The sequence below is a fragment of the Metopolophium dirhodum genome, chromosome 8 (assembly GCF_019925205.1).
Source record: "Metopolophium dirhodum isolate CAU chromosome 8, ASM1992520v1, whole genome shotgun sequence".
NCBI lineage: Eukaryota > Metazoa > Arthropoda > Insecta > Hemiptera > Aphididae > Metopolophium > Metopolophium dirhodum.
In genome coordinates, this window is record NC_083567.1 from 29,680,803 (window position 1) to 29,693,123 (window position 12,321).

The 12,321-nt window shown below is 31.2% G+C and overlaps 1 protein-coding gene and 1 non-coding gene across 4 annotated transcripts in view; one reads left to right on the forward strand and one right to left on the reverse strand.

The window, feature by feature from the left end:
* The first annotated feature begins 309 nt into the window (after window positions 1-309).
* Window positions 310-382, forward strand: Trnar-acg (transfer RNA arginine (anticodon ACG)). The gene has a single exon. It is a non-coding gene; the product is annotated as a tRNA-Arg (tRNA).
* A 3,202-nt stretch (window positions 383-3,584) lies between these two features.
* Window positions 3,585-12,321, reverse strand: part of LOC132950319 (formin-binding protein 1-like) — a 31,773-nt gene continuing 23,036 nt past the window's right edge. Inside the window, exons 4-13 of one of the 3 annotated variants that reach the window (XM_061021723.1) lie at window positions 10,166-10,313; window positions 9,059-9,316; window positions 8,326-8,511; window positions 7,161-7,400; window positions 6,151-6,177; window positions 5,177-5,301; window positions 4,864-5,109; window positions 4,691-4,804; window positions 4,492-4,625; window positions 3,585-4,413 (exon numbers count right to left, since the gene is read on the reverse strand). In XM_061021723.1, coding sequence (XP_060877706.1) covers window positions 4,259-4,413; window positions 4,492-4,625; window positions 4,691-4,804; window positions 4,864-5,109; window positions 5,177-5,301; window positions 6,151-6,177; window positions 7,161-7,400; window positions 8,326-8,511; window positions 9,059-9,316; window positions 10,166-10,313 — 1,633 coding nt within the window. In that variant the 3' untranslated portion in view covers window positions 3,585-4,258. The remainder of the gene's footprint in view (window positions 4,414-4,491; window positions 4,626-4,690; window positions 4,805-4,863; window positions 5,110-5,176; window positions 5,302-6,150; window positions 6,178-7,160; window positions 7,401-8,325; window positions 8,512-9,058; window positions 9,317-10,165; window positions 10,314-12,321) is intronic. The other 2 variants (XM_061021725.1, XM_061021724.1) reach the window with 2 other exon arrangements.

The window sequence follows — 12,321 nt, forward strand, 5'->3', positions numbered from 1 at the left end:
AATACTATAATAGTTGAATGTGAAATATTTTCGAGATCTTGTAAATTATTTCAGGATTCAAAGCACTCAAAGCTCCTTCACATAATATATTTAACAACAAACAAGTGTTAGAATGCTTAATAAAATATGTAATTTAATATGTAATCTAATTATATTTCGTAAGATTCGAAAACACGCGGTTAAATACTTGAACGGACAATCACTGTTATCATGATGCATGCTCTACAATTTGATAACAGCGGAAACTAGGATACCGAAGATACCTGAAACGCGTTTATATGCTCACGTTTTGCCACGTCAACACACCGAGGCCTTGTGGCGCAACGGATAACGCGTCTGACTACGGATCAGAAGATTCCAGGTTCGAATCCTGGCAAGGTCGGGAAAATTTTTGCACTTTTTTCACGCAGTTTTAATAATGAAATTGTATCTTTCCGCAGACTAGTTTTTATAGCACTTTTTTCCCAAACAATGTACACGAACGATTTTTATCGCAATAATAATGTATATTATTTCATTATGTCATTATGATCATGTTTAGTGTTAACCACCAATAATGATTAATGATGTTATTATGTTTAGTTGCCCAATTATTGTTTGTTTGTCATCCGATGAGACCAGTGCTTGAATTGGAAAAAATTAGAGGGGAGTTGCAAATGTGTAGAAGAAATGTGAGTATACAAAAATATTTGGACATTTTGCTGAACAATTGAAAATTTAAAAAAAAAATATCTAATACAAATAACAATAAAAAAATTTGTTTTTTCTAAATTACTAAACACCCGTATTAACCAATATTAATGATTATTAACACCCAAACGTTTGCTTAAATTGTTTATTCTATTGTTTCGACAACCGAATACAGACAGCACCCAAAAACCCAAATAAATTATTCGTGTTTCCTGCTTTCCTGGATAAATTGATATTATAAAAAATTTCAAATGCATTCTCATGCCTGAAATATTTTCCTAAGGTTCTTTCAAAAATACTTGTTTACACCCTTTTGCAAGCTTTTGTGTGGTAAGTAAATCTTAAATAGTTTAATGAAATATGTAAACAATAGTTATTACAAACTTTGAATCCCAATAATGCAGCTGGAAGTTATAATTACATAAAAAAAAAATAATAATTTCAGTACCTATAATATAATAATATAATATAGCATTACAATAATATTATATTTATATTAAATATTTATTATAATTTATTATATTCATACAATATTTATAATTTACATACAAAATAAATGTATACAAATTAAATATACAGAAGTAAATTGTTGAATTGTACAGCTTAATTGTTTATATTAGTAATCCTTTAAAAAAATTGATGAGTTGGTCACATATTCAATATATTTTTCTCAGTCAATTACGATATATTTTTCTACAGCCATCATCATTAACCGACCCAAATGTTCTTTCTTTATGATTGATTGAAGTTTTGTTTTGAAACAACTCTCTTACATGACATTTGTGCGAAAAGCAAAATTAATATAAATTACAAAACAAATTTGATTGAAAATATAACCTTTAAATTATAAAAAAAGCACAATAAATACAATTTCTGAATTTATTACAATCTGGGGTTTTTGGTAATTCATCTTCACTCTCACTATCATCACTTGCATAAACCATTATTTTATTTTTATTTATTTAAACTTTAAACAAGTTTAATTAAGAGCCTCATATAAAAAAATACTGGTCAGCCGCCACTGTCTAATAAAAAATAAAATTTGTGCAAATGGTGAAGCTTCAAAAGTTAGCGCTATCAAAATAACAAACTACTTGATTATAATTTTAAATGACATTTTGTCCTGTTTTCTTTGTTCCACTAACTACTGCTAATAAGGTTAGTACCTACTTTCTATAAGATTCTAGAATCAAGAAATTATTTTTTAAATCAATATTTTCACGAAAGTCTTAAGACATCAAAATATTGAAAGCGCAGCACACTCAGTGGCCAGTCTTCGCAGCGACAAATACACAGTATTACCATTAATTTACAATATTATACTAATAAATACAACATAGTTTATGTGTAGATACTAGGTACCTATATACTGTATAGTACTATTACTATTGTAATATATAAATAAAACTAAAATTATACTGTAACAATTTTATAATATTATCTGAGCATAAGTTATCCACTATTTTAGCTGTCCCTAAATTTTAGTTTTTATCACATAGATGGTATTGGGTCTTGGATAATAATTGTTTCATGCTATATCTATCCAGCAATGTAGTATAGATTAAGAGCTTTGCACTTTTCCCCTAATTGACTGCTCTTCTTGTGGCCTTGTCTAAGCACTCATTAATTAAGTGTCGACTACATAGGCACAATTTGGAGGTCTCCCTCATTTTTAAAACCATAATCAGTACGGCAGTACCAAATAAAAAAATTATCAAATTGAACAAAAAATTAAACTATTGGATTTCTTGGCCAACCCGATAGTCAGTGTACAAGCATGTTGTCTAATAAGTAATAATTAATATTGATTTACAGAATATATAATCAATTGTTGTTATTGTTTGTGATCTGTATTGATTTTATAAATTTAGCCCCCCAAAACAGTTGTCCAAATCGCGCCATGGTCGACTATAGTATTATTAATAATAAAAGACGTTTCACTAGCACACGAAATCGTTATTTAATATTAAATTTTCATGTAGCAGTGCCATTGTGCAATGTTTGTAATAGCCATTCAAAATATAAAAATATTTTGTAAAAAACAAGACCAGCAGTAATTTATGAAAGAATAATATGATCGCATTGTGATCAATTGATCTGTAGTGTTAACACATTTTCACGTAACATTAAGTCAGCTCTTTTTGTCTAAGACACCCAATTATTAGAGTTAAGTGTAATGGAAAAGTAAGTGAACAAATCCTTTTCACTAGCTAATTGGTTGATTGTGTCAATCTTTTGATATACACTAATTATGATGGTTGATATTCATAAAACAACACAATTTAAATATTTTTTTTTATATATTTAGTGTCTAATTTTCTGGATAAAATGATAAAGATTCAATCCTAAGATTGGCTTAAATAGACCAAACACTTTAAAAAAAATAAGGAAACGTATCCATTTTAATTTTTAAACAGTTTAATAAATAACAAATAATAATCTTAGAAATTATTTTCTTTTTACATAATATGGTTAGTAGCGTAAAGTCTAATAATCAATGTATTGAAACAATAAATAGTGATATGTTTTTAAGGCGTTTTAATATATATATATTGTACAAATCAGTTATAGACTATACTGATACACTATAAGCATAGATTTGGGATTAAATGAAAAACGCTGGTTATAAGTATTAGGATTATATAAATATTAATATAATAACAAAAAAAATAAATACAACCGCTCAAAAAATTGTTGTCTGTTTGTTAATTTTGTTCGCATATGTTTTGTAAATATTACTATTTTACTTTATTTCATTCAATAATAACTTAATGGTTTTATTATTATTAATATTATTATTTTTTTAGTACAACTTATATTAAAAAAATATACATAATTAATCTTTAACCATTTTACGATATATAGGTATATATATAATTAACACTCGTCTGGTATTTATAATAAGTTTGAACAAACACAACCTATTTTTTTCAAGTTAAAATATTAGACATCTGTTTTAGAAAAATACACAAATGGATCATTAATTGACAAAATTGTTACTTATGTTATTTAAATATTCAGGTTGAAAGGCAGAAAATCGAGTAAAAAAAAAAAAACAATAAATAAACAGTGTAAAAAAAAAAAAGAATATTTGAAACTAAAGAACTTATGATTAATAAAACAAAATAAAGGTGGACGGAAACTCTTTATAAGTTGAAAACTTATTACATTCTCGTTTTGGCTTTCAACAGGTTAAACGACGGGAAACAATAAGACACAGTGGCGGAAGTAGAAAAATAAAAAGTCAAGCGAGATGAATAATTTGCCACTGGTCCATTTCAATTGCACATTGGTTAAAGAAATTTGATTATCTGAAAGCAATAATAATAGTAATGATAATAATTAAAAACAAAATTCCTAACTTAAAAAAAATCCTACATGACAACTTGAGCTCGGACCGATTAAAATATCATTTTCATTAAAAAATTGGCACTTTTCACAACCTTATACATTAAAAAAAAAAAATTAAGTCTAAAATTATTTATGGATAGGGTGTTTTAGTTTAGTATATACACAATTGATTTTTATGTCATAGGGTGTCGTAAACATTTAAAACAAATGCTTCTGTTCAGCTTGAGTGTATGGAGATGTATGACGTAGGTACAAAACCTTCCTCGACATTGGGAGGTTGTCTTCTAACACGTGTCCAACCGTCTCCTTGATCTTGTTCGATGATTAACAGTTGCTCTCCGTCAAACATTGGTATTGACCCTTCGCTTGTAGCTGTAACATTCAATATTAGTGTAAACATTGTGCTGTAACATAAATTAAATGAATAAATAATCGATAAAATATATTTACCTTCAAATGCATAGAGAGCGGTACAAGTTCCCAGTGGTGGCAAATCGTGAATATCATAATAAGGTGGAGGATCTTCATCATTTGCCAATGAATTGCGCGATGCGCCCAGACTTACAGTCTCACCAGAGTATCGACTATAAATAGAATTGTTGATATTATATTATTATTAGTGAACAAATTTACACATTTAAACCCTTACTTGTTTAATCCAACAGCAGGTATAGAAACACTGGAATCAGATGCCGAACGGCTTAAAGATTCATCTTCTCCAAGAGGAGCTCGTCCATCCGTTAAAGACGTATTTATCCTATTACTAAAAGATACAATACATAATATACATTTCAAATTCACGTGAAATAATTAAAATATTACTTGTGATTGGATAGGTTGTTAGTGCTACCATTTCCGATACCATTATGTTCTGTCAACTCATGTTTGCGTGTACCTGCAGGACTAACATTACATTCGACTTCTTGTAAAAGTCCCTGGTACTTGGCTATATCAGAGTTGAGTTTATCGATACGCTGTGAACATTCATTCAGTTGACCTTCTGTGGACATTGGGTCACCCAGGGCTGGGTTAGATTCGTATACTCCTTTCATTTTCATTAAACCGTCTCTAAATAAATAAAACACACATCACATATAACTCGAAATTTACATACTAAAATGTAAAAAATATCTACTTGGCTGCTACTTCTTGATGTAATTTTGCTTGCATTTCATCTAGTTTTTGAAGGATCTTTTTTCGACGTTGATTTGGCGGTAATTCACTGTAGTCATCCTTGTCACCCGAAGACGAAAGGTTATTCTATAATAAGTAAGTAACTTAAATTAATAAAATAGTAAACCACATTATTTCAAAATAATGTATCATGCTATTATTAAAACTGTTATAAAAACAAACAAAGAAATGATTAACATAAACAAAATAAACATTTAATTATTTTATCCAAGCTTTTCTTTTATTCCACAAGCAAAATAATTGTATAATACATGGGGTTGTTTAAAATTGTCAATAGGAGCATACTCAATTTTTTTTTATATTGAACTATTAAGCCCGGCAACTATGGCCATTAGCTGTTTTAGTTGTTTTTGTAGAGGGAGACGGACAGTTAGAATGGTTGATTGAAACACGTTTTTAGGTTTGTCAGAGTCAATTTGTCAAGTTGGGCACCTGTAGGTTTCTGCCATGAGTCATGACTGGTCAGGGGATGGCGGCCTCACTCTCTATACAGTTGCCTGCCCGTGGTTGAGGTTCAAACCGGCGATGGTGAGCGTTGGAACCAATGCTGTGGTCTACTCAGCCACTCCGACCCCCAATTTGATATTATGTATTATTAGTTGAAATTAGTTTTTGTTAGTAATGTTATAACATAGGAAGTTATAATAGTAGTGATTTAATATTAAATAAAAAAACTTAAGTTAATGTTTATGACGTTTATGTAAATGTTAAATATATATTATCATTAGTGAATATTTAAAAGCCTAATTTGGTTATCTTAATCCCATTATTCTTTGTTATACAAATACCAATAAATGTAACTTATTTGTTATATTTTATTATGTTTCTAATAATCATCCCTTTTCTGATTTTTAGAGGTTAACAGTCAAATACAATATTATTTAATCACACACTTAAAAAAAAATTTTTTAATACCTTTACAGAACTGCATACGTCCATTAGCTTCCAAGTGCATGTAAAACATATAAAGCGAGCGTGATTAGCCATGCAGTTAGTAAATTATAATAAAAATAATAATATATACATTTAAAAATATTATATTATAAAAACATAATGTACATTTTACAATGAACCCTAAAATTATGGGATTAAGTTGATTATTTTAAAATTATAATAATTTCGGTATTTCGGAACTGGATCGTTAATAGAAATTAGTGAAATTACGATTTGATTAATTTCTATGAGTAAACGATGTTTTAATGATTCATGTTGAAAACTTAGAAACCGTGTTAGATTAAAGAAAACAGGATATTATATGTAATTCGTGGTTAAAATATACTATGGCCATTGGCCACAATTCAGAGTAGTAGCGTTTGAATAAAAATATATTAATAATTATTGTGATCGCTATTATAGCTCAAAAACATGAATGCGGTGAAAAACAAATAAGGCGCGTCGGTCACTAAGCTCAGTCTCATCGTTATTATTCGTGTTCCAGAAATACTGACCCGCTCAACGTTTGTATTTTATGAATGAATCGTACTCGAATGACCCGAGATTATACAATAATAACGGTTTCGTAAATTTTGTATGAAATATATTTATAGACATATTATTTGTTAATCTTAATTCGTATTACGGTCAAAATATTATCGCGGTCAGGTGAGTATTTCTGGGGAGTTAGAAAACGGTGACGTTTGACCAATATTACGACGCTAAAATCGTTTTTTTTCCCACGGATATAATGTACTTACAGAAAGAAGAATTGGGGTAGTATTGAAAATTTTTCAAGAAGAGCATATTTTATATTTCATTGCGAAACATTGATCACATTTTCATGCGAAAAAAAAATAAAAATAAAAAATCGTTAAAATACCGACCATTATATATAATCAAATGGAAGGTACATAATAATTTATATTAAATGTTATTATTATTGTCGTCATAAATGTTTGTAAATAATTTCGATGCATAATAATATATACCTTGTTGGAGCTAAATATGGCAAACAGGCCCACACGCTTTTTCAGCTTGCCGGCCGACATGGTGCCCTTGACGGTCATTGATTCGGACCTGTGGGCGCCAACGCCCGATGACACGTAAGTGTTGCCGCTACCGGGCAATATGAGCGGCGTGGATTCACCGCCACGGCTTAAATCGTCGAATGGGAAGTCTCCGGGTGGTTCGAAACCAGACTTGTACCGTTCTATCACTAAAATCGTGTCCTGAAAGTCAAACGAAGAGTAAAACAAATGCATGATGAAACGTGAAAAAATAACAGTAGCCGAAGGTTTATCGCGCAGAACGAAGCGAACCAACCACCGTAATTTATGGTTTCGGTCTACGATTTTTTAAACATATTTTTACAATGACTTTTGAATATGATTTTTATTTTTTGGTATCTGAGGGAAATCGGTTACTAAATACAGGCGGCGGGCGCTAGAAATTAACACAGAATCTCGACTGTAAAATCACAAATAGTTTTATCGAAAACCGCGATCGAGAGAACTTATGGCACTTAAGTCTACTTACGGGAGCGGGAGAGTAAAATTGTTTGGAAAGCGCGTGTTGAGTTTGACATAACAAAATACGCTGCAAACCGTCGCTGTTTAAATTTTATTGGTAAATAAATGTATTTCATTAGCCGCATTTTATATATAACATTTAGTATGCTATATTATTTATGTAAATACATTTTACAGAGTGCCACCAGGTATGCATGCCGCATAAATTATTCCTTTAATAATCAATTTATTAAAATTCTGAATTTTCTTACTTAGATGTTTTTGTGGCAACTTCTTTTATTCAAATGAGTACCTGGTAATTTTTTTTTGTTAAATGTGAAGCAGAAAATTGTAAAAAAAAATATGGTTATTACGACACAGGACACTCCTTAAATGCTAATCTAAATATCTGAGAATAGAATATTATGGTCTTACTAAATAGTAAATAAGCTAACTGCAAACAATTCCAAAAGTCAGAATTTGAATAAGTGCATTATTAAAGGAAAAATGTACGTGGCATGCATGCATGCCTGGTGGCACTTCTGTTTATTGGGGTGAGCATACTAGGCGAATCACTCTGTAAACTGCATAGTACAAACATTTAATATATTATTATCGCGTTGCGCATTTATCGACTTCGACTCACTTGTTTCTCGTTCACTTGATTGGCAGCGTTTATGATGCCGTCCAGACACTTGTTTATGATCGGGAAAACGTTGCGTTCCACGTCCGCCGAATGGGCCATGAAATGCCTGACGTTTCGAATGCGTTTCTCGTCGAGTTCCTGCAGCTGCCTGAACACCTCCGGCATCAGCGCTTTGTAATGTTGGCTCTGAACGGACACATAGCAATTCAGTAAACAGCAAATAAAGTGCATATAAACCACGCACAAACACGCACGCGACTTAACGACGTGCTAGAGTCCCGCAGTGGCTCCATTTAGGAGTTGAACGCGTCCAAGTATATTATTATTGTTGGGCGAGTAGTATAAATATAGTACATATACACCGAGATCACGGAGTCGTATACAGGGCGATCCTTCTAACAGCGAGAACGCCAGTTCGAAAAGTAGGTGAATACCTACACATATTATCTCTTTTGGAAATATGTATATACGAGGAGTGAAGTGACAAATATTATTCTGGTAATATAATATATAGTTAAAAATGTATAAACTATTATAAGTTTCCGCTGGGAAATCAAAAGCTATAACAGTTTGTTTTTATCGTTGGAGCGTAGAGTGAAGAAGAAATGAAAGTATAGTATACAAAGTAATATACTAAAATTACACTACCTATCCAAACATTTCCAAAAAATCTAAAGCTTTTTGAAATAAAGAGTTTAAAGTGATTTCGTATTTTTAATCGGTTTTGGAGTACCTGAAGCTCATTGGTTTTTTGCAGTTGGTTGGCATACTCGTTTTTCGACTCCTCGCAGTGTTGGTTTTTGATGGCCATGTTCATCCTCTGCTTCTCTACTTCGGCTCGGGACAAATTGAGGTCGGCGTCGGCCCGCTGAAAGTTGTCCAAAGCCCTTTCTGCCTCTTTGAACGCCTTCTCGTAATTTTTCCGCGACCTCTCAAGGGAAGCCACCTGGTTGTTGATCATCGCCACATATTTCGCGCTGTCCTGGAGCAACTGTGGCAGAAATGGAAACACACTTTAATAAATATATTGATTATACGGTATCATCATCACGGGAGTTGCCACAACAGCAAGAAATGTGTAGCACACATGCACAATAAGGTGGTGGGGGTCATGATATTTTAACCTAGGGGGAGGGTTCATTGATAGATAACATAACATGTATAATTTTTCCAGTATCCACTCCCGGAAACAGTAAAAATAAATATCCGAAGTTATACATAAAATATAACTCTTATTGTAATAAGGACCCCGAAAAATATTATCGTGTTACAGCTATACTATGCATATATCCATATAGGTACTTATTGATTATTTTATCCAACAATTAAATATTCAATTTTTGTGCCATAAAAATATATTCAAAACTTAATCTAAATTTTTCTTTTTTCTAAACTATCTATTAAACTATAAATAATATTTAAAATTGGGCCAGGTGTGGCTCGGTGGTTGGCCTCAGTTACTAACGTGTTTTGAGATCAAGCATCGGCTGGCGTCATTAGTTCCCGGATAGGTGACCACCCGAGTTTTTACTGAGGAATCTTCGTCCTATATAGTATATACGGGTCATCCGTAACACACCAACAAAATGCAAATTGCCATAGTTGCTTAAGAATTAAGACCAATAAAAAAACCTAACCTAATTTTAATTTTGTTATCAATATTTTATTTGAGCATAATATCTATAAAAAAAATATGTCCCTCTATCACGGAAAGTTCCTGAGCACGCGTTTGGATACGTGAGTGAATAATTATATGAAAAATGTTTTGCAGGTTGTATAATATTTTTTTATTCTTATTTTTAATCCATATACGAGTACAGTAAGAGTATAATAGATGTACCTTCTTTCTCTCTTCTTTGATGTCCTTCACCAGATAATTGATTTCCCTGATAACGTCGGATTGGAGATTTTCAGCGATCACCTCGTGTTGACCTGCCAAATCGTTTACTTCGCACAACATCGCCTTGAACGCTTTACACGTGCTGTACCTAGCATACATATACAAAATGTAATAAAAAAATATTTGAGACGAATAACAATAAATAATCATAATAATAATAAAGCAATCGATTACTAAAGATTATTAACAATAAAACAACAACAATAGGTAATGAATACGAGACTATTTCGTAAAAAGAAAATGTCCTTACTATATATTACATACATATATATGTATGTTTATAGACTCGCTTTTCGTAATATATAGGTCACGTGTGTTGTACTCTAGTATTGGAGAGGCGTTGTTATAATTTTCTATACAGTCATTTTGAGAAAAAAGACATGCTCGAAATTGATAAACAATTGGTAAATTTATGTATAATGGTATACTGCACGGATGTCTAGAAAGTTTGGATACGTTTAATTTGCATTGAAGTAGAAACACTGTACACGACTAATGACTATAGGTTCAAAAAATACATTAAGTCATAACTACATTTATAGCTAATTGTTTTGTAAAATATTTAACGAAAACTTTGAGACAAATTTTAAATATTAGAAAATACCATAAATAGTACATTAATATGTAATACAACTCTTATAATAAACTTTTGTAACAGGTTAGCTTTTATTTTTAACATTTTGTGTTATGTTAGTATAATTTTTATTTAATCGTTCAATTTCAGCAGATACTAAATAAAAAACTATTACATCGTTTAGCGACATTATAGGGACCAAATATGTGAATAATGAAATTGAGGGCCTCAAAGTTTCAGGTAACATTTATTTTCAGGTAACTATCGGTGAAATTAATCAAATGCCCGCATTAACGCCGCTACCACCCTTCTCACTGACAAGACTAAAAAAGTGAAATAATATACCTAAATAATAAGCATCTAAACTAATCTAAATATTTTTTAAGTGTTCGTTACATAATGTCAGAATAAATGATACCATTTAATAAAGCTTGTGAGAACATTTGAAAGAAAATAATTAGATACAACGGGCAAGTTTTATTTTTAACGAATCTGATTGAATAAGGTTTTCTCAGACTTTCGAGACTTAGGTAGTTAGGTATAAGAAAACGTGAGAATATAATATATACAGTGGGTACGACAGTTTGCACTAATTCGCTTGTATAACAAAATAAATTGTGTAAGTATTGCTTTTTGCCATGTAATACAACATTGCACCCATTATATTTTAATACCTACTAACATTACAATCACGTTTTTAAACGAATTTCGGCCAAAAGCCGTCGAATGATTTTTGCATTTTCTTGTTACGAATCATTAGGTGAGTACGAAATCGTTCGTATGAATAATAATAAAAATAATATACAATACGACGCGCCTATCCATGGATATTATTTATCATATAGGTATTCGTAAACGACAACCAAGGACAAACGGATGACCGAATTACGAATAAAAGAACATGGTAATCCGTTTTCATTTTCAATAATCGGCATGCACCACCCTCGTTATCGTACCAGTCGAATTATTATATTAAATAACACCGGGTCGCTTTGACCCTGAAGGATATGAGTACATATATTATAGTAGTAGATATAGGATAATTTTAATTGACCGAACACGGGCAAGGAAGAGTATAGAAGGTCCCCCTTCGGTATCGATCCCCGCGAGTAGTTACGTCATCGTTATAGCCATCGTGACTCACGCGAGCTTTGGTCGTGAAAAAAAAATAAAGATTCCCCCACACGAACAAAACACTACATCGAACGGGAAAAAGATACAAAACTATCAAATCCACTACAAACAGTACAAACCCTTCAAAGCTCCAAAACGAATCCCATCTTGTAGAACCGAGGCAAATAGAAAACATGGGAAATTTGTACTTTTTAACAATAATTTGGAAATTTTTTTCTCGTTTTCATAAATAAAAGATGAAACAAAATATTTAAAATTTGTATATTATAGTTAATTTATAATAATAATTAATACATTAAAAAAGATATAGGTACAGACTGGATAACTTGAACAAAGGGGTGTTTATTGACACTATTTCAAAAACACAACTATCGGAATTTTTTTTATG